We start from the raw sequence: 19,408 nt of genomic DNA, 5'->3' as shown, positions 1-19,408 counted from the left end.
CTTACGTAGAAAAATTCTTTTATATCGATTTACAGCAGTGTAATATTTAAATATGACAAATTAATTCAAATGTATACACCATCTAATGGTTATATTTATAATAATAAATAAACTATCATGTGTAAAATCTTAACCAACAGTTGCCGGTTAACCAAAGTTCAGTAAATATAAATATATTTCCCTCTAAAATGTGGCGAACATATCATAAAAAAAGAACAAGAACAAGTTGAATGTTGTGACCTGCTGGTTTGTTTGTGCTTGCTTTGCAGTGATCTGTATTATCTGCTGATCAGTGGAACCAGCAGGCCGGTTCCTCCGGTACATTGTGCATTGTCGCCATTGCACCATCGCAGCCAACTGATAAAGTCCACCTGTTCTCACTGTTTGTTTTGTCTTTTGGCATTTTGTTGCGACACATTTGGAGCACGATGCCAAATCGGAGCCCGTTTTCTCCGACGTCTCTTATCGCGACATCGTGAGCGGCACGTCGAGTTCTGGGAAGCAAACTGAAGCTGTAAAATTAACGTCAGCTGATTATTTTCTCGCTCAGGGGGCAGCGAAAACAAGCTACTAATAACATCACTCATATACTAAATTCAAGTCACTGTAATATGTATATTAATATATCAGTTTTTGGTCTCCTCCGAGTCCAGAGTTAAAAATCTGGGTCTTTATCAGATGAATGCTCCCATATATTCACCAGCTTTTTACAAACTGTATCTGTCGTTGGTTTAAAGCTGGTTTAACGTTGGTTTAGTGTTGGTTTAACGTTGGTTTAAAGCTGGTTTAATGTTGGTTTAGCGTTGGTTTAACGTTGGTTTAAAGCTGGTTTAATGTTGGTTTAGCATTGGTTTAACGTTGGTTTAAAGCTGGTTTAACGTTGGTTTAAAGCTGGTTTAATGTTGGTTTAACGTTGGTTTCTTGTTGCAGCCAAAAACGACACGAGAGCAGAAAAACAAAACCGGTTTACGTTGCAGTTTACGAACCGCCAGGTGACGTCGTTGTTGGTTGGAACAAAACAGATGAAATTATGGAAGTAAATGAGCTATTTCTGCCTTATTAAGGAAAATCACACCTTCTAACATTTTTCCTCTCAATATCTCAAGTTAGATTTTCAATTCTTTCAACTCACTTTTTCAGGACACTTTATTTTTGGTGTCAATTCCCACTTTGAACTAGCGTGTCAGGGAAGCTCCCCTCTGGTATTTACAGCTACATTTGCTGTTTGAAGGTAAAAATTTGAGAGTTGAGAGGGAACCTCTCCCTTTATTAGTCTGGGCGGCATTTTTCCAAAGAAGACACGTCATGTTCACGGGACATATACGTGCCATTAAATAAACCACCTTCAGTGACACATTAGAAAACTTTCTAGGTCACTGTGTCAAGTCAAACCTCACCAGGAACACGCCCGGCTTGCTCACAGCAGATACTCCAAACGGGAAAGAGGAAAGAGCGAGTTGAACGGGAGAAACAAGAGTCCAAAATGAGGCAGGATTTAAAAAAGCAAGAGGTATCGACTGTGTATACGCAGGTATATATTACTGACAACATGCAGCAGGTCGTCCTGCACATGCATGTCAGTGTCAACAAACTGGAAAACCACATTCCCTGCAACACACCATGTAAACTTCACACAAGGATGCACTCAGATATAAACCTACACACACTTCCAGGGCTGTGTGTGTGTGTGTGTGTGTGTGTGTGTGTGTGTGTGTGTGTGTGTACTCCCGGCAAACAATACTACAAGATAAATCGGTGTCATACCGAAGATGCCGACACATTAAATATCTACAGACACATAATTATATAGTTAATCGTGTACTTCAAATACATCAAATAAAAAAAAGTTGATTATTGTTGTAAGAATGTTTGAATAATAGTTTGAGTAGTTAGTTTTGGTAATAGTGAAAAAAAAAACCCTCCATGAAAATGGTTGATGCCAGAAGACTTCCCTCCTGTGATTGAAGACTTTTTACAAAGTTATAAAGACAGGAAGAGTTTGAAAATGACATAGACGTGATTTTATTTGACACGAATTCTTGCTTCCTGTAAAACAGAAATCTAAAAACAGGACCGATTAGTTTGGCTGCATTTCTCTGCCACGACATGTTCACAGGAGACATTTAAGACATTTAATTAGTTGATCTTCCTCGTTTCCATAAACTTTTGTGGGTCTGATTTGTGCAAAAAGATCCATTTTAGTTGAATTCACTTTGAGCAAATTGACCTCCAGTCACTTTTGAAAGTGTTAAGAACTCTTTCTGTATATTTATAGATGTGGTTTTATACGGATAAAATTATACATTTTCATCAATCTACATCTGGAGAGCTTCCACAAAACAGTATGAAGCTTCTACTAAATCTAAATTAAAGGTCAGAATACTTTTGTAAATAAGAGATTTCCGTTTTTCATATTTTATTAATTTCAGTTTTGTTAATGAATTTATGGGGTTTTTTTTTTTGTCATTATGGGTTATCCAGTGTAGATTTTTTTTTTTTTTTTTTTTTTTTTAAATTTTATTTCACTTTATTAATCCCCGAGGGGAAGTTTCTTCGCTACAGCAGGGGGGCTCTCAGGGGGGGCTCTCAGGGGGGAGCTGCTGCAACAGGCTGCCACTAGCGTGGCGCCAGGTAACCTGACCTGAGGTGCATGTTTTTGGATGGGAATAATGCTGTATGAATTCATAATTAAATGTATTTTATCCATTTAAAATAAAATCTAACTTCGTAATAATCACTTGTGCTAAAAGTAAAAGGATCTGGATCCTTTCCTTTGTTCCTGAACTCTACGTTAAAGCAGCTGTTGCATTTGAAATAGCAGATAAAAGATATAAAATCCTCCCCGCGTGTCGCTGAGAACAATTTAACCATCTCTTCCTTTTTCCAAGTACGTCTCCGAGGATGATTGTTTGGTTGTTGTTTTTTTTACACTGCTTCCATGGCGGCCTTTTTCTTTCTGGCAGTCTTCTGCTGGATCTCGACCGCGTTGCTGTTGTTGTTGATGATGTTGTTTTTGTTGCTGACGCTGCTGGCTCTCTTCATCTGGTACACCACCTTCGCTGCTTCATCAGAGAGAGTCTGCAGGGGAAACACGTTGATAAATCTGTGTCCTGTGTATCTGGTTGTCTGACACTGAAACGATTCCATCTGTAAACCGTGCTGCAGTCTGAAGCTCAGAAGAATTAAATGTCTGGTTTTAAAGGGCAAATATGGAATAAATGACGGTATTATTTTAAGATGGGCCGACAGAAAACTAATAAGAAGGAGCGACTTTAGCGAGCGGCATCGTTTATTGACGTGGTATTTCATGAGAGAAGTTGAATGGGAGTCTGTGGAGCCGGATTCTTTTTGGAGCCGACCTCTAGTGGCCCTAGCTGGTATTGCACTTTAAGGCACTTCTGCATTGGCCTCATTTTTCAGGCCCAGAAGCTAGGAACACTTTTATAGACAGTCCAGCTCAATAACAAACAGGACTGCAGTGACAACAACAACAATGACCAACGAAAATATAAAATGAAATAATATTACTGATGGAAGGAGGGATCCTCAATCAACAGAATATTAATAAACTGTCATCATTAATAAATTACATGAAGGGTTACCTGTGATTCTGTTGTGATGTCATCACAGATTGTTGTCATGGTGTCCACCCAGTTACTGTAGATACTCTCTTCCTCTTGAATTGGCCTCAACTTACTACGATGCACAAAGAGGAAGTGTATTATTAACAATAACAACAACAACAACAACAACAACAACCAAACACAAACTATTACAAACAAGGCTGAGCTGTGACTCAGATGAGGCTTCACTGGATGGAGCACATGGATCTGTTTTTACGCCCCCACACTTATTGCCATCCTGTGTCTACCGGGTTCAGAGGTCAAGGTGCTCAGAGACTCGTACCTGACATGTTTGAGCAGGTCTTGCTGTAACTTCAGTTGCTCTTGTGCTTCCCGAACTCGGCCCTCCATGGTCAGTCTGGCACAGAGCTGAGCACAGTGGACGCCGAGTACCGCCATGTTGAGTTTACTGGCGAAAACACGACTTCAGACGAGACAAAGACACGTAAATTATCTTTGTGCTCAATTGAAGAAAAAACAAAAACAAACAAGACTGTAAATCCAACAAGAGAGCTTCGTACCTGCAGATCGTCAGCGGTCGCCGTTCGGTGATGATTCGAGCGACTCGCTGTTGGTCTCTGGTCTTGAAGCTCAGCTGGAGTTGGAAAGGAAGTGATGCCTTCTGGAGAAAAACTGGCAAAAACGTTAAAACGCTATTAATCAGCTTCTGCCCCATAAATTATTTTTAATAAAATTGTACATGATCGGCGCCACACCGAAGCTGATTGCCGTACGATGACAGCAGGCTTACCGTTCGTAAAATCTGGTTTCACAGCGAACTGGAAGGTGACCTCCATCCCTTCGGTCACGTTCCCGATCTCTCTGACGAGTTTGTGATTGTTTTCGTCCTCGTACGGAAAATATCTACGGAAATACAGAGAGAGTGGAATAAAAACAAAAAGTCACCATAAAAAGGGCCACAACTCACAGGTAGACAGAAAAAAGATGAATGCATGACGTATCTTTTGTGGTCAATCAGAACTCACACTCCGTCTGGAGCAAGCACGGTTGCCGTGACTCCTGTTGCTAGGACGTTGTCCACGGAGACAGACTGAATCTCCGTTGCCACGGTACCGATGCTCACGATGTTCACCTGTACGGGAGTTTATGATGCACGTTTTAATGATTCAATTTTACTCAGTAGCTAATCTGTAAAGAGAACTAACTTAGTTAGAGGTGTGTGTGTGTGTGTGTGTGTGTGTGTGTGTGTGTGTGTGTGTGTGTGTGTGTCTCTCTCACCCTTCCTCCAGTAGTGTCAGCCAGCCTCCCGATGTCAGCCAGGCAACAATCTGTCCCTTTGAAAGTCATTACCGATATTATGACGCTAAAAACAGAAAAAAAACAAAAAACATAAGTAGATATTTTAAATTTGAAGTATTTCCAACAGCTGCTTTAAAGCAGGGCTTGTTTTCTGTGCATCATATGCCGTCGCTGTGTGTGTGTAACTCGCCCACTGCTCACGGCCTGCACAGCCAGCTGTCTGTAGAAATACGACGTCAGAGGAGACGAGGACAGAGAGGCAGTTTCCTCCATCTCACCGAGTCCGATGTTGGCTTTGCCGTCGGTGCACAAAATCACCTGCAAGACACGACGGCAGGAAAAGTGATTCTGGAATCAAGTTTTAGCTTCTTCTTTTTTTCCTTCTAAATAACAACATAAAAAAAAAAAAAAAAAAAATTAAAAAATCAGACAAACATTCTGGCTTGTTTTTATTTCTTTAATGTCCTTCACGCTCACTCACCTTTGACCCGGGGTACTTTGACGCCATGGCAACCGAGGCTAACGCTGCAGGACCGAGACATGTGGCCCCGTGTTCTCTGAGCCTGGAAATGTTAACAGAATAAAGTAGTACGAGCATTTGCGAGAGACACACACACACACACACACACACACACACACACACACACACAACTTACTCTTCGACCCTCTGTATCAGGTGATGATGGGTCTCAACGATACAGTGGGGGATGTCGTAAGCCACGCCTTGTTCCCATATATGGTCGTAGTCGACCAGCGCCCAGTCCCGGAGAGTGAGAGGAGTACGAGTGCCATCACCGTAAATTACAACCTGTAAGACAACCGGGGGGGGGGGATTGTTGGGATTTATCTTCAGACATTTAAAAACATAATCACACATTTATTTTCTAACTAATTGATTTATAATTTTACCAAAAAAAAAAGAAGAAAAAAGAAGTCATGATTTGATATACTTTATTGTCCCAGTCGGGCTAGAGTTGATGTATTTGGTAGAGTTCTGCATTTTGGACATAACATAACAGTATTTACAAAAAAAATACATTTGTGTGCCATAAATTATTTTAATTTAAGTAATTAAAAAAAAGAAAGTCTTAACACATTTTAAGTCAACGTGTAACACACATAAAAATAGACAATTCATTCCAACACATAAGTTGTATTGCACAAACGTGACTACATTTCATAGCTCAAAGAAACTGGTTAAAAAAAGAAAAAAGAACATTTTTTTATTGCCTTTTAATAATCCTGGAAACCATCATTTGGTTGGGAAACACTCGCCTACGGAGTCTAAAGAGAGCCAACGGAATAATGATCTACCTCTTCAGCATTAACAAACTTAATCTAATAAAACAGGATTTTGATTAAAAGGAATTTAATTTATTCACTAAAATCTTTAAACAGGCTTTAAATATCATTACTATGTCAATTAATACCCTTTTGTCCTTCTACTACTTCTCCCACCTCGTCGTTGAAGGTCACCAGCGCCACTCTCCTGTGAGGGGTCTGCTGCAGCGTGGAGGACAGCGCCCTCTGCAGGGCGTCCTGGATACCCTGCGCAAAAACAAAAACATGGTTTTAATACCACCACGTTATCACAGTCAGTGCAAAGATAGTGAATGAGTTTAACTTTACAACATCTTACCTCCAGTCTGGATTTGTACGCTGGTGATCTGCCGCTGGATGCAACCTACAGTAGAGGAAACACGGATCATTTCATTTCTCCACTCGGGGACCGATTTAAGGTGGCAACACAACGTCTCGTGTTTTGGGATCTCTATTTCTTCCTCTTAGTTTTAGAATATGGACATCTTTAAAAGAAAACCTACATCTTTTTAGGCTGGTATTTAAATTGAGGCTGTACACACACACACACACACACACACACACACACACACACACACACACACACACACCTCTGTAGTGACGCTCATGCTGCCAGAAATGTCCACGCAGAACACGACCAGCGTGTCCTCCAGGTTCTGGTAGTCGTCGTCGCTCTGGTTCGGCAGGTAGAGGTCGTCGCTGTGCACGCCTGAGCGCTGGCCGACACAGGCTCCGCCCACGCGGTCGACGCCGTTCTCGCATCCGCAGAACTCACACACCCACACCTGTAAACCGGAGAGCACCTTTTTCATCTATTTCATCACGTTTGACATTAAAAAAATAATTCAGAACTTAAGAGGGAAATTTGTGAAATAATTTATGACTCACGTTCCCCTGAATTGAACTCAGACACGACAAGGCGCCGCTACATTTCCCACAAATCACCGGGCTTTGACAACTCTCCACACCTGAGTCTGTTTAGACGAGGAGGACAAAAATGTAATTAAATATTCAAAAACAAAACAATGGAAGTGTGTATTTGTGTGTGTGTGTGTGTGTGCGTGTGTGTGTGTGCGCTCGGACCTTTGCTGATGTCGACCAGTTTTCCGACGCTGAAGGAGACGACGTTGACGTTGGCTTCCAGCCTGATTTCTCCTTCTCCTGACAAAGGGAGAGAAAACGTCAGTTCGCATCCGTTTGAAATAAAGGAGGCGTGACGAAGGAGGTGTGACGAAGGAGGCGGTCGAAGGAGGCGGTCGAAACTCACGTCTGGGAGGGACGGGAGGAAGCAGAGAGGCGGGACGAGAAAGGCGAGGAGGAGGGACAGGAATGGAATCGGTTTGAGGTTTCCTGGAGCGACGGGGCGGCAGCGGTGGAGGAGGCGGATCTGAAGGAGAGCGTTTCATCAGATAACCACATTCAGTATTTTGTTTTATTAAAATGCAAAATATGAACAAACTAATCAACTAACTCGTCGATTCATGTTGCTAAAGCCTCCGTTACCGTCACACGTGGATCTATTTTAATCATTAAAAAAAAAAAAAAATCCCATTAGTGTAAGTAATAAATAAAAGTGTGTTTGTCTGTTCTAAACTTCAGTAGTCCTACAACTATCTTAACATGAAAAGTTAAATATTATGTTTGAAAAGATTATTTGTATGCTTTTCCCTGCAGGTTTTCTACCAGATAACTGTAACACAAGAACAAAGTACTTCTGAGGTATTTGTTTTATCCACTTTTTTAGGTTTTAGTGGAGAAATGCTGTTTTTTTTTCTTTGAGAATCGAGGTAAAAAAAAAAAAGGAAAATTTGACTTAAACGAATGTAGAGGTTTTTTCACACTTTTAAATGTTTTCTTTCTTGTATGATTACATTTATATGACAAGTTTTTCTACATGAGCACTTTATCTTGTTGATTTCTATCTGCACATTTCCCACACTATCTACCACTGAGTTTACAAGCATGCGCGCACGCACGCACACACACACACACACACACACACACACACACACACACACACACACTACTTTATTCGCTTTCCTGTTATTTCACTCTAATTCTCTTGAGAATGTGATGAAGACTCGAGACAGAAAAACAACAGTTCAGTTGACCTTTACGAATGCCGTTTTTTTTTTTTTTTAATTACCATCTTGCTGTTTTGCAGCGACTCTGTTGTCGTACTTGTGCTCGATGACAGAAACGCCTGTGGATGCAGGGGAAATCCCGTATCATCACAGAATTAATTTGGGTGACAGAAATGTAAAAATTAACAAACAATCACATTTAATACACATTATTTTGGTTGTTGTCAAGAAATTCCCCAGTTTGGGAGCAAAAAATAATTAAAATTTTCTTACAAATGTTTTAACTTCAGAATTTTTTTGGAGGCATTTTGGTGAAAAGGATTCGACCGGTCTCACCTGCTCCACTGGGCCTCCAGTTACACACAACATGACTGCAGGCAAACTCCATCTGAGACACAAACACAACGATATTTAAAGGACTCGAGAGGCAACAAGCGTTTTACCAAATCAAATAATAAGGACAAGAAAGAGAGAAATATGAACATACAATACTAAAATCTAATAAACCACCATTGGCAGATCAGCTTCCTCGCATTGTCAATGTGATGTCACCATGGCAACCGGGGCCCTTGATTTTGGGGTTTTCTTTGGTAAACATGTGGCTGAGCAAAACCATGAAAGCAGACGTTTCCTGTTTGAACAACTGAGGGTGAAGAGAAGAGCGTACTAAATAACGGCCTGATGGGGGGAAGTTTCAAAGTGGGTTTAATGGCTGACTAACACGTATATTTAGATCATAAATTCATATTTATGGATGCGGCTAAACCTCACTGAGGTCCACATAAAGGACGCAGCGGGGTTTAATGCAAGAGAGCCTGATCTGCTGACTCATCAGCAGCAGCTAAAGGTGCTAAAACCTACGTGGCCTGTCTCTAATCAACATGACGCCCGTCATAAACGTGAACGTGTTGCCTTACTGATTAATTGTTACTCAAAAGACATCAATAACCGTTTCTATCTGAGTATCCCTTAACTCGACGTCTTCTGTTCTCGGCTCTGAAAAGGTGCATTTGGGACTTTAATTTTTTACTGCACTGACCTAAACTAAAGCAAAAAAAACAAGAGCTTTTATGGACATGAAGATTACAAGAACTATTTTGATCAACTATCAACTGTTCCAATAATTTTCTACTTAAAAACTTCTACGTTCCAACGTCTCAGTTGTGACGAGATGCTGATTTTTATATTTTACATTATCATAAATTAAATATTTTTCCATTTTAGACTTGGAGCGAGACTCAGAAACGAATTTAAAGACAACAGCCAGTGCTTTTGAATAATTGTGATTTACATTATAAGCACAAGGAAAACAGGAGAGCAAAATATCCACCAAAATAAAATGAAGGTCACCTCATGGGTCTTTGAAAAATATTAAAAAGGTCAACATTTTGGGGAAAGAGCACCCGTCCACCTATAACCCGGCTAATAAGGCACAACCATGAACATGATACTAAAGGTGAAGTGTATGAAATCATCGTTTCAGTATTTCCACTCTTACAGAAAACTGGTATATTTACCAAAACATCAAACATTTACCTGATTACATTCAGTTATTTAAAGCACAAGTTAACAAATCCTCTCATCTCAAACACATAAACTTTACTGTCACTAATAAATCCCAATATTGCAATATTGCTTATCCCAATAATAATAATGTACATTCCTTTAGATCAAATATCCTACAGATCTAAATGTAAAAGATGTTAAAGATGTAAAAACCCTGAAACATGTGTTTAGTTCTTTCCTACAGATGTTGATGCTCCATGGTTTGTGCAGGTTTTGCAGCTTCAGTTTCATGTTAAATCACTTTAACACTTTTCTGTTCACTTGGAAATACAATAAAAGAAAAAGCAGGTGAATCTTACCTTTAGAAACTGTTGACACAAATCAAGCTCACCAGAAATTCTCCACCGAGACACACACACACACACACACACACACACAGGTGACAACCAACTAAAGAATGAAAAACACAAGTAGTCTTCCTCATACCTCAGATCGTCAGCTGTAGATTTTCATATTCATTACAGGAAAACACGCGCGCGCACGCACACTGCACATTAAATGAAATAATTGCCTTTTATCGAGGTCTGAGCGCCGCGTCGCTCAAACAGAAAGCAAGTGTTTCCAGCGCAGCAGCTTTCATGCGCGTGGGCGTGTTCGAAGTCTAAAAGTCTGTGTGGCGTGTGTGCGTGTATTTCAGGAAGTTGATAACGGAGGCGGAGAGCCAGAAAAGAAAGTTAAAAGAGAGGGAGACTTGAAAAAGATTTATATTGACATGTTTTACGTTACAACCATGAAAGAGGAAAATCACACATAAAACTGTAAAACTCTTGGTGTGTGTGTGTGTTTGTGTGTATAGGAGGTAAATCCTTAAGTGTCCAGGAGACAGTTGTGTGCGTCTAATGTAAAAAAAACACACATTATAAATGTCTGTACTTAACACAGTATATAATAATTATTTTATTAGAATTAACATTGTTGTATCAACTAAGTATGTTTAATCTGTGTGCAGTATTTACTACATGTGGAACATTGAAGAGAAGTTAGTATATATTATCAGTCTCAAAGGTTCACTCGCTACTGCTTTTGTTGTTTGTTTTATCACATCTGAGAAACGGGCCTTGATGATGTCATAGTGATGTCATTAGGGTTCTGCTGGTTCGAGCTCGGATCGCACAAATATATATTATAAAGTCTGTTGCAACAGCGAGGGAGAGGAGTTTGAAAGAAGGGCATTTACGAGGGAGTGCGGTCAAATGAAACGCGCTTTTAAGTTGCATCATGGGAAATGTAGTAGCTTTTATTTCTTGAAGGATATCTTAGCCTCGGATCTTTTGATTTATTTTTTCTAACTTATTCATCTTTTCAAATATGTCTCCTAAGTTCCTCAGTCTTCTCTTAAATCACAACAACTGCTTGAAAGATGTCAAATCATAATAAAAAATACAGTTTTAAATTGGTTCATGTTGCATAACTGTAAATTGATTATGAATTATCTGAATGTCCAGTTGATCAGGAATGTCTCATATGCTGTGCACACATACAATGTTTGTGCAACATACCTTACTAATGTCATACATTTATAACTTATTTCTTTCTATTGTATTTTATGAGTAGAAATTAGGAATGTTAAAATAATGATTCAAGCGATCAAACAAAACGAAGACTATTCAAGGTTGTTAATCACATTTAAAAGACAGATCCTGTTATTGTTTTTGACCAATCAGCAGAACTTGTGGATGCGTTAAACTGCTGCCGAGTGTCTTTCATAGTTTGTAATACTTTACAGTTTCAGCAGATTTAAAGAGTGAGCCTGTAATCACGGGTTGCTGCTGTTCTGGTCGTGTTAACATCCCTCTCGCTGCGTCACTCCAGCGCCTCCAGGACAGCTCTCAAGATGGCGGCCACCGCCACGGCGCCGGGGTCGGGCAGGGTGACCCGGTCGGCCGCGATGTAGCTGGCTCGCCCGGCCCTCGCCGTGAGGCTGCGGGTCGACTCCGCCCCCGAGGCTGCTTTCTGGGGAGTCAGGAGAAGATAGGTGGTTACGGTATGAATGCAGTGAAAAAAAAAAGAAAAGAAAAGCTTGTTAGAATAATTACCACACCTGCACAGCAGTCTGCAGTACCGCCATCTGTCCACCAGGTGGAGCCGTGGTCAGCTTCATCAGCTCATCCACTGCAGGACACAAAGCATCCAACTACAGAGTGACAGAACCCAAACAGCAGCAGAGATATGAAGAGACGAACGGGGACCTGAGGGGAAGATTTCACCGCTGAGGGATGAAAATAAAATACATGAAACCACATTAATAAAATGTTTCTCACCATCGTTCTGTCTCCGGGGTCGGCGCCACCGTACCTGGAAGGCATCAACATTTAGGATCGTTTCAACCGCTGAACCCGTGATCACTCCAAATACTTGCAGGGTTGTCAAGGCAACATTCACTTCGTTGGAGGTACTTGTTTTCATGATTTACCTGATTTAAATTATTTTAATTAAATAATTACTTCTAAAAAGTTAAAAAGACTGGAAATAAAAACATGTTGGAAGTTTGCGGATGAAAAGCAACATGGATGAGAAGTCCTCAAACAACGGCATCAACCTGCTGATGAAGATCATACGAAGGATTGGAAACCACTGAACGGCCACATGAAGATCAAAACATCACACCTTCTCATGGCCTGTGTCCCAGCATGCATCGCGCCGGCCCAGGCTGCAGCGTTGCTCGGCCCTTCGGTCACATGACCGGCGGCCGCAGTGAGGAACAGGCTGTACAACTGAAAGACACATAATGAGAGTGTGTGTGTGTGTGTGTGTGTGTGTGTGTGTGTGTGTGTGTGTGTGTGTGTGTGTGTGTGTGTTGAAGACGTTGTCAAACATCCCTCCATACAATAAATACCCACCGCTCCTGAAGACCCGCCCATCTTCTCCTGCACCAACCCGGCGAGGACCGAGAACAGTTGCTCGGGGCAACCGGGGACCACGTGATCCCGGAGCCACTCCTGAATGGCTGAAAACGAGCATTTTCACAACTTTAGACGGAAACTTCATCGTCTTCTCCGGTTTTATTGTGAACGCTGCTGGTGCTGCGCACGGTTTCCTACCTCTGGCGGCCTGCGCGTGGGTGTTACCACAATCTCCGTCCCCGGCAGCGCGGTCCAGGGAGTTTAGTTCCTCCTTCTTTTCCAACAGCGTGGAACAAACTTTCTCCAGCACTTTACGCATCACAGGACTGAGCGGACCTTCGGGGTGCGAGCCGTCCTGCGGCCGTGTGCGCATCACTGGAGCGTCTGTGACGTAGTCGCGTCCGCTCACAGTCACGCTGCTGAGGTTCGGCCAGGCGGGGGCGCTGGTCTTCGCATCTGGATGGGATAGACGAGGTTAAGTGTGTGTGTGTGTGTGTGTGTGTGTGTGTGTGTGTGTGTCCTTTCCAAAAGGCTGTCGGTTTTTGTGTGTGTTCGTTACCAAACAGTCTCAGTGTTTCTGGGTCGGCCTTCATCAGGGTCAGCGACACTCCCACCATCTCCAGCGACGTCATGAACGTCCCGGACATCACCCGAGCAACCACCACTCCACGGCCCTCTGTAACCATAGAAACCACCTGTCACAATTCATTCAATTAAATTTGGATCATCCTAAATACTTCCATCTAAATTATGTAATTTGTTATTGTTATTTAATCCTCACTGATGCACCTGAAACACTGGCTGCCTACCGCCTTTTAAAAAACACAAGAAGCGTTAATGCTGATTGTAACTCGGTGAGCTGTTGCACGTCGAGAGCTTTCTGTTGTCAGTGCTTTATTTTTTTTATTTTATTTTTTTTACACACTCCGCTCACCGAGGCAGACGATGGTCGCTTTGGTTACGACGGCCATTTCCAGGCAGGACAGAGCTCCGAGGTTGTTCACACACACGATGACACTATCTCCTAAAAAACAAACACAAACAGTGAGTTTAAAAAAGAGCAGCTGCACTAAAAGATAATATTATAATAATAATAATAATAATAATAATAATAATAATAATAATAATAATAATAATAATAACAACAACAACTAGAAGACCTGATTTCAGTGGCAGATGTGACTGGCTGTCTGGGTTGGTCATGTGATGCATCATGGTCTTCACCACCTCATCTGCAGAGCCCACCTGATGAACAAGACAAACCAGTAAAACAAACAGAAATGGAGACGTACAAACACGACATTTGAGGCTGAATCCGACTCACCTTTGACCTTTTGATTCCAGGTTCTCCGTGGATTCCTGAAGGATGGAAAACAACCTGTGAATATTTACAAGTCGTCCTGCATATTTCTCCGTAATACTTTCCGTGCTTCTTTGACACAGTTTGATCATCTAGTGCTTCCTCACTTCATCTTCTTAACCGGAAATGTAAATATCAACTTCACAGGAAAAAAAATAAATGGGTGCTAGCGGAAGTATTGGTTTTGAAATTCAACCTGGGAACAGCCTCACTGCTAACACGTCTTCGGGAAAACTCCATCATCAAATTCTTTTGCGTTGCCTTGATAAAATAAAAGGGTTTGTTGAGTCGTTAAATGAAGTTAAGGACAACAAACATGAGTTTTAATGTGCTTAGATTTTCACACATCAACCGTCTGCCTCCACCTCACATTGTTTTGCAGAAAAATGGTGGGAATCTTTTCAACACTTCAAGCTCCCGCAAACATTGCAGAGATTTCTTGAAAGGCAGAAAAATCTATCAGATATTTACCTTCAGCTATCCACTTTTATAAAAACTGACACCTTTATTAGGTGGTCAAAGTTGTTTTCTTGATAATTAACTTGCAACTGAAGTCAATGGAAAAAAAAAAAAAGAACATCAACAGGTTTAAATTTCAGCCCGATTAGAAGTCATTTTCTAATAAAATGTTCAAAAAGAAAGTGTGCTCCACCTCCCTCCACCCTCCCCTCACCGTCCCTCACCCAGTCCCAGCTCCATGTCTCCGGGCGGCAGGTCGAAGGTCGGCAGGCAGCCTGGAACGCTGCATGGAGACAGACTCACCCCGAGCGTCCCTGGAATAATCACAGAAACACATCTCGATGGAGAGTTTCCCAGCAGGTGAGCGAGGGAGCAGGTAAACCCAAAAGAAGAGACTCACCAATCCCCTTCAACACCCCCGTCACCTTGGCAACAATCTGGTCCAATGAGCAGCCTTCTTCTGCCAAAGCACCTGCCAGCTGAGAGGAAGTGTGATCAGATGTTTATTACTTTAAATGAGATGTTTTTATCATGATGGAACAGGTACGCTTTTATTTTGAAATGCAAAAATGGGAACACACAAACCCGTCTAAAAGAAAAGAATCACTTTCTTCTGTCATTATTAAAGTACAATTTAAGAGGTAGTTAGATGTATTCTGGTGTTTCTGGGGCTTTCAGCTGCATCTCCTGGTCTTCCTCAGCAGGTAGCGTCTGCTCAGCTCACTCAGTACACCGATAACTGTTCGTGTTTTATCAACCACCTGTCGTGTACCTTGTGTATGAAGACGGTGCCGCACAGGCCTCTTCGGCCGGCCTTACTGGGTCGCTCGAAGGCGCAGTCCTCGGCAACTATCACCATGTCAACGGCGACGCCGTGGTTACGGGCCTGCTCTGCCGCCAGGCCAAAGTTGAGGCGGTCGCCGGTGTAGTTCTTCACGATGAGAAGGACGGCGGAGGCTCCTGGGGAGGGAGGAGCGGCATTATTTCATTTAAGAGTCCAACATATTTGGACTTTTTTTTTTTTTTACGGCCAAAAATTTGCACAATCCTGTTCTGTTCACGACTTTCAATGAGTCAATAGACTTAAGATATGATGAAGACTGAGCGCACATTACCAGCATTGTGCAAGGACAGAATAGCAGCCAGGATGCTGGCAGGAGGCGGCGATGCAAACACTCCTCCTGCAACTGCAGCTGACAGCATACCAGCACCGATGTACCCTGAAGACAGAGAGAGAGAGAGAGAAGGAGTAAACTCTGAGATTCAAGGTGCTCCGTGTTACACACTGAAGTATCGAAGTCTCTACCGCCGTGAGCCGGCTCGTGTCCCGACCCGCCTCCGGACAGCAGCGCCACTCGGCCCCTGAGGTTGTCCAGGTCGGACCGGAGCACCACCCTGTGGCCCTTCAGCAGAGACAGGCCGCCGGAGGCCCCGACGAGGCCGCGGAGAGCCTCGTCCACGCAGCCGTCCACCGAGTTGATCAGCTTCTTCTGAGGCTGACGGACAGACAGACACGCACAGTCAGCTCACCAGATATGAAGCTGTAGGGGCAATTTGTCCTCACATTTAACAACAACAACAACAACAATAATAATAATAATAATAATAATAAAAAAAAAGCTCAGATTCAAACGGCCACTGAGGCACCAAGGAAAAAAAGTCCATCGTTTACTTTAGCATTTCTGCAAACAAACAAACAAAAACGACAGCATCTGCTGCTTCTCTTTCCCTGGTAAAAAAAACAAATACCATAAACCCTTCCTGTCCCTGCCTTCACATATATGGAGATTCACCTAATCTGACCAAACTGTCCAAACATAAGCATTAACAATTACTCAAATTGATTTAAGCAATGATACTAAAAAAAATAAATAAATAAATAAATTAAAAAAAAAAAATTAAAAAAAAAAAAATCACCTATCGTCTTCAAACAGAGAAACAACAGAATAAACAGATTAAGGGTTTAATTACTAAACACAACTAATAGCTACCTCATGCTAACTGTGCATGATGACACGAGAACACACACAATCAAATCAAAGTGTACAGAAGCTGAACAATAAAGTTTTACTTGCACCAACAACACAATGAACTGCGGGCTATTTCCAGCTGTCCCTGCAGGTCAGTGTGCTCAGGGCTTTGATCCTCCATTGCCAACTGAACCGGGCTCATAAAAACTCTTAATGTCAGCACAAATTAACAACCAGACAAATCTCGCTGCTCACTGAACTTCTCCAGTTCGATAAACACTTTTCAATTCATTTTTTCTTTACCTCCATTTTAACTTTACTTTCCTCCTTTTCTCCTCTGACAGCAGGTTGAAGAAGAAGCAGCGTTCAGTCAGTTCAGACGGAACAACACCGGATGTGTCGCAAACTGGTCGACAAAATAAAAGCACACGCTTTTCGAAATGCTATAAATGGTTAACTACTACTATTAGGGCTACAAAATACTTTATGATGATATTATGTTAAATATGAAGCTAAACAAGACCAGATATTTGATTCGAAGTTAAAAGAAGTGGAGTCAAACATGGAGGGTTGACTTTTATTTTGAAAAACCAAAGGGAAGTTTTGCTTTATTTTAGAAAAGGTGAAGAAGACGACAGCCACTCACACCTACTTGTTTCTACTTGTAATCTGATAAAAATGGATTGGATTTAACAAACAAATTGGAGCAGAGTTAATCGACGGACAGACCTTTGTTTCACACTGATTTTGTGTTTTCACAAAAATAAAATGATATTTAACACGAACGCAGTGTGAGAAAAGGACCTGAAGCACTTGTGTGGATTTAAAAACTTTCCATACTTTTGTGTGAACCTTGTTTAAAGGGCTGAAACAGAAAAATAAAGACTTCAAGAAAAACTTACCCTCAGACAGGAAGTGCTTTTCCGTGGAGGTCCAGAACCACCAGAGACTCTTCACACCTGGATCATGTGTTTTCTTTGGGCCTCAAACCGGCAGTCTGCATGAAACCTTTACTTCCGCAACGTCCACACGTGTCTTTCGGCCCCGCGTGTTTCCTCTGCATGTGGACTGACAAGTTCTTTTTGTACAGAACCAGGGGGCAGCGAGGGCACTTCACCGACTTCAGGTACGGCGCGCGTGAGGATGGAAACTCTGTCGTTTCGGGCGGTGCAGCGGGGGATTCGGAGGCTGAGGGAGGTGAAGCCGAGGGCGACTGTGGCGGTACCGCGGGGGACCGGGGTGAAGCCGAGGGCGACTGTGGCGGCACCGCGGGGGACCGGGGCGAGAGGGTGTAGCTATGGTCCACCCCCACTGGTAAAGCCAAAGGATGGAGAGTGTATGAGTGGTCTGCGCTCACTACTGATGCAGCAGAACCCTCCGGGGTGGATGTGGGAGGCTCTGAGTGAGGTTCAGGTAATGCGGGTGTTGCGGGGCGTGCCGACACCTCCCGGGCAGCAGATGGAGCGGTGACTTCATCTGAAGGTGGCGGCGAGCCGGGGTCACGTCCCGGCGGCGGTGGTGAGCCGGGGTCACGTCCCGGCGGCGGTGGCGAGCCGGGGTCACGTCCCGGCGGCGGTGTATCGCGTGCGTTTTGGCATCCGGTCACATGGACGGTCAGATCCTCTTTGCGCATGATGGTCTTCATGCAGCGTGGACAGTGGTAGTGACCCGAGTCTCTGCACGGCAGGTTGCATCTGCAAATGATCCTGTCTTCAAGAAAAGAAAAAATAAATCACAATGTCCCATATTAAAAATGTACAATTATGAATTTTTCCAACTATTAAAAAGAACATAAACGTTCCTTTTCGATAGACTGGCTCATTACTTCGCCTTAACTTCAGGCCTTCTCAGTTTTTTAAATATTTTTCCGTTGTGTCTCTGCAGTTCCTCGGTTGTGTAGTTTAGTGTGTTTTCTTTTACAGATATCTTCGGTCCTTTTCTTACCATTAAAAGGGAGTTTTTCCCTCTCAGCTGTTGCTCGTGTGTTAAAGTCCTGTTGTAAAGACTTTACTCTGTTAAGTGGCCTGAAAATAACTTGGCACGATATCTATACAATATAATTATTTTACTAAGTGAAATTAAATCACAAATGACAAAAAAGTAGTTATGGTTCATTGAAAGTTACCTTTTTTTTTTTTTTTTTCCTTTCTGGCCAGAAAGACTGTTGACCTTTCAACCTTTCAGTCAGTGCAACAGGACGTTGCACCTTTAAAGTTTGATATTAAACTGATTTTTCTCGTGAACTTACCTTTGAAGCGCACTGCGTTTCTGATGTGGACATCCAGGTGTCTCCGTTTCGTTTTCTCTCGTGAGGTTTGAAATCTGGGACACAGAGGACAACCCAGCTGGAAAGGTGTGTCGTCGCTGCTCTCCAAGCGGCCTCCGGCATTTATTATGGATGGATGCATCTGGAGAAAAACACAAGTGGAGGGTGTTTCTTTCATTTCATTTCATTTCACGACTAGTCATTTAAAGTGACTTTAAGCAGCAAGAGAGTCCAGCGAGGTGACGGACCGAGAGCTCTCTGGACTCTACGACATATCACAGTTCCACAGACAACACCGTATAAACCCTGAGAAACGTCAACCAACTTTTAAAAAGACGGCGGACAGACTCTGTGCCTTCATGTTGTTCCGCCCACCCCGCTGCCTCTTCGCAAGGGTGCCGAGCTGCAGACAAAATGGCGAACACAGAAGACCGTTAAAAAAGCTTTACTTCCTGGGTGACGTCTTGAGGGCGGGACTAAAGTCCGCCGCTCGTCCCGTGATTGGTTTTCATGTTCTGGGAGCTTTAAGTGAAAGGCTCACGGACCAATGAAAATAGCAAAAAAACAAACCAACTCCGTCTCCATCCTAGGACTGAAACTCCACAGTTGAGAGGAAATGACGTAACCGCTGCAGCGGAAGTCGCGGTTCTTTGAAAG

At 42.5% G+C, this 19,408-nt stretch overlaps 2 protein-coding genes across 3 annotated transcripts; both read right to left on the bottom strand.

Annotated features, from left to right (window-relative positions):
- Positions 1 to 2,006: 2,006 nt before the first annotated feature.
- Positions 2,007 to 10,473, bottom strand: LOC138211968 (circularly permutated Ras protein 1). Of its 2 annotated transcripts, none has more exons than XM_069172182.1 (19): positions 10,153 to 10,473; positions 8,624 to 8,675; positions 8,350 to 8,406; positions 7,471 to 7,590; positions 7,287 to 7,364; positions 7,092 to 7,177; positions 6,794 to 6,988; positions 6,523 to 6,567; positions 6,342 to 6,431; positions 5,540 to 5,691; positions 5,365 to 5,446; positions 5,074 to 5,201; positions 4,863 to 4,947; positions 4,610 to 4,716; positions 4,375 to 4,487; positions 4,145 to 4,256; positions 3,907 to 4,047; positions 3,603 to 3,696; positions 2,007 to 3,078 (listed from the first exon to the last, which is right to left on the bottom strand). In XM_069172182.1, exons 2-19 carry the CDS (start codon positions 8,673 to 8,675, stop codon positions 2,926 to 2,928), a joined length of 1,890 nt encoding a protein of 629 aa, XP_069028283.1. In that variant the 5' UTR covers positions 10,153 to 10,473; the 3' UTR covers positions 2,007 to 2,925. The 2 variants fall into 2 exon arrangements, with proteins under 2 accessions (XP_069028283.1, XP_069028282.1); XM_069172181.1 differs by having other exon boundaries at positions 10,280 to 10,473.
- A 66-nt stretch (positions 10,474 to 10,539) lies between these two features.
- On the bottom strand, positions 10,540 to 19,131 carry tkfc (triokinase/FMN cyclase). Its single transcript, XM_069172184.1, has 19 exons — positions 19,077 to 19,131; positions 18,734 to 18,893; positions 17,388 to 18,195; positions 16,789 to 16,891; positions 15,822 to 16,011; positions 15,631 to 15,735; positions 15,288 to 15,475; positions 14,916 to 14,994; positions 14,740 to 14,829; positions 14,021 to 14,055; positions 13,857 to 13,941; positions 13,631 to 13,720; positions 13,256 to 13,372; positions 12,895 to 13,152; positions 12,694 to 12,800; positions 12,461 to 12,567; positions 12,115 to 12,148; positions 11,895 to 11,987; positions 10,540 to 11,806 (listed from the first exon to the last, which is right to left on the bottom strand). Exons 4-19 carry the CDS (start codon positions 16,792 to 16,794, stop codon positions 11,657 to 11,659), a joined length of 1,734 nt encoding a protein of 577 aa, XP_069028285.1. The 5' UTR covers positions 16,795 to 16,891; positions 17,388 to 18,195; positions 18,734 to 18,893; positions 19,077 to 19,131; the 3' UTR covers positions 10,540 to 11,656.
- Positions 19,132 to 19,408: the final 277 nt, after the last annotated feature.

This window comes from Embiotoca jacksoni, unplaced genomic scaffold, assembly GCF_022577435.1.
Source record: "Embiotoca jacksoni isolate LCO1_2020_lvr unplaced genomic scaffold, fEmbJac1.0.p SCAF_51, whole genome shotgun sequence".
Lineage (NCBI taxonomy): Eukaryota > Metazoa > Chordata > Actinopteri > Embiotocidae > Embiotoca > Embiotoca jacksoni.
This window is presented reverse-complemented; position numbering and strand designations above follow the sequence as displayed.

What these genes read in the sequence shown, in the direction of transcription:
- LOC138211968 (XM_069172182.1), bottom strand. Translation starts at nt 8,675, where the DNA reads ATGGAGTTTGCCTGCAGTCATGTTGTGTGTAACTGGAGGCCCAGTGGA. An exon ending in GTGCTTGCTCCAGACGGAGT is followed by an intron (nt 4,488 to 4,609) that starts GTGAGTTCTGAT and finishes GTATTTCCGTAG; the next exon opens with ATATTTTCCGTACGAGGACG. An exon ending in GACCTGCTCAAACATGTCAG is followed by an intron (nt 3,697 to 3,906) that starts GTACGAGTCTCT and finishes TGTGCATCGTAG; the next exon opens with TAAGTTGAGGCCAATTCAAG.
- tkfc (XM_069172184.1), bottom strand. An exon ending in GCACCGTCTTCATACACAAG is followed by an intron (nt 14,995 to 15,287) that starts GTACACGACAGG and finishes ACTTCCTCTCAG; the next exon opens with CTGGCAGGTGCTTTGGCAGA. An exon ending in CCACGCGCAGGCCGCCAGAG is followed by an intron (nt 12,801 to 12,894) that starts GTAGGAAACCGT and finishes GCTCGTTTTCAG; the next exon opens with CCATTCAGGAGTGGCTCCGG.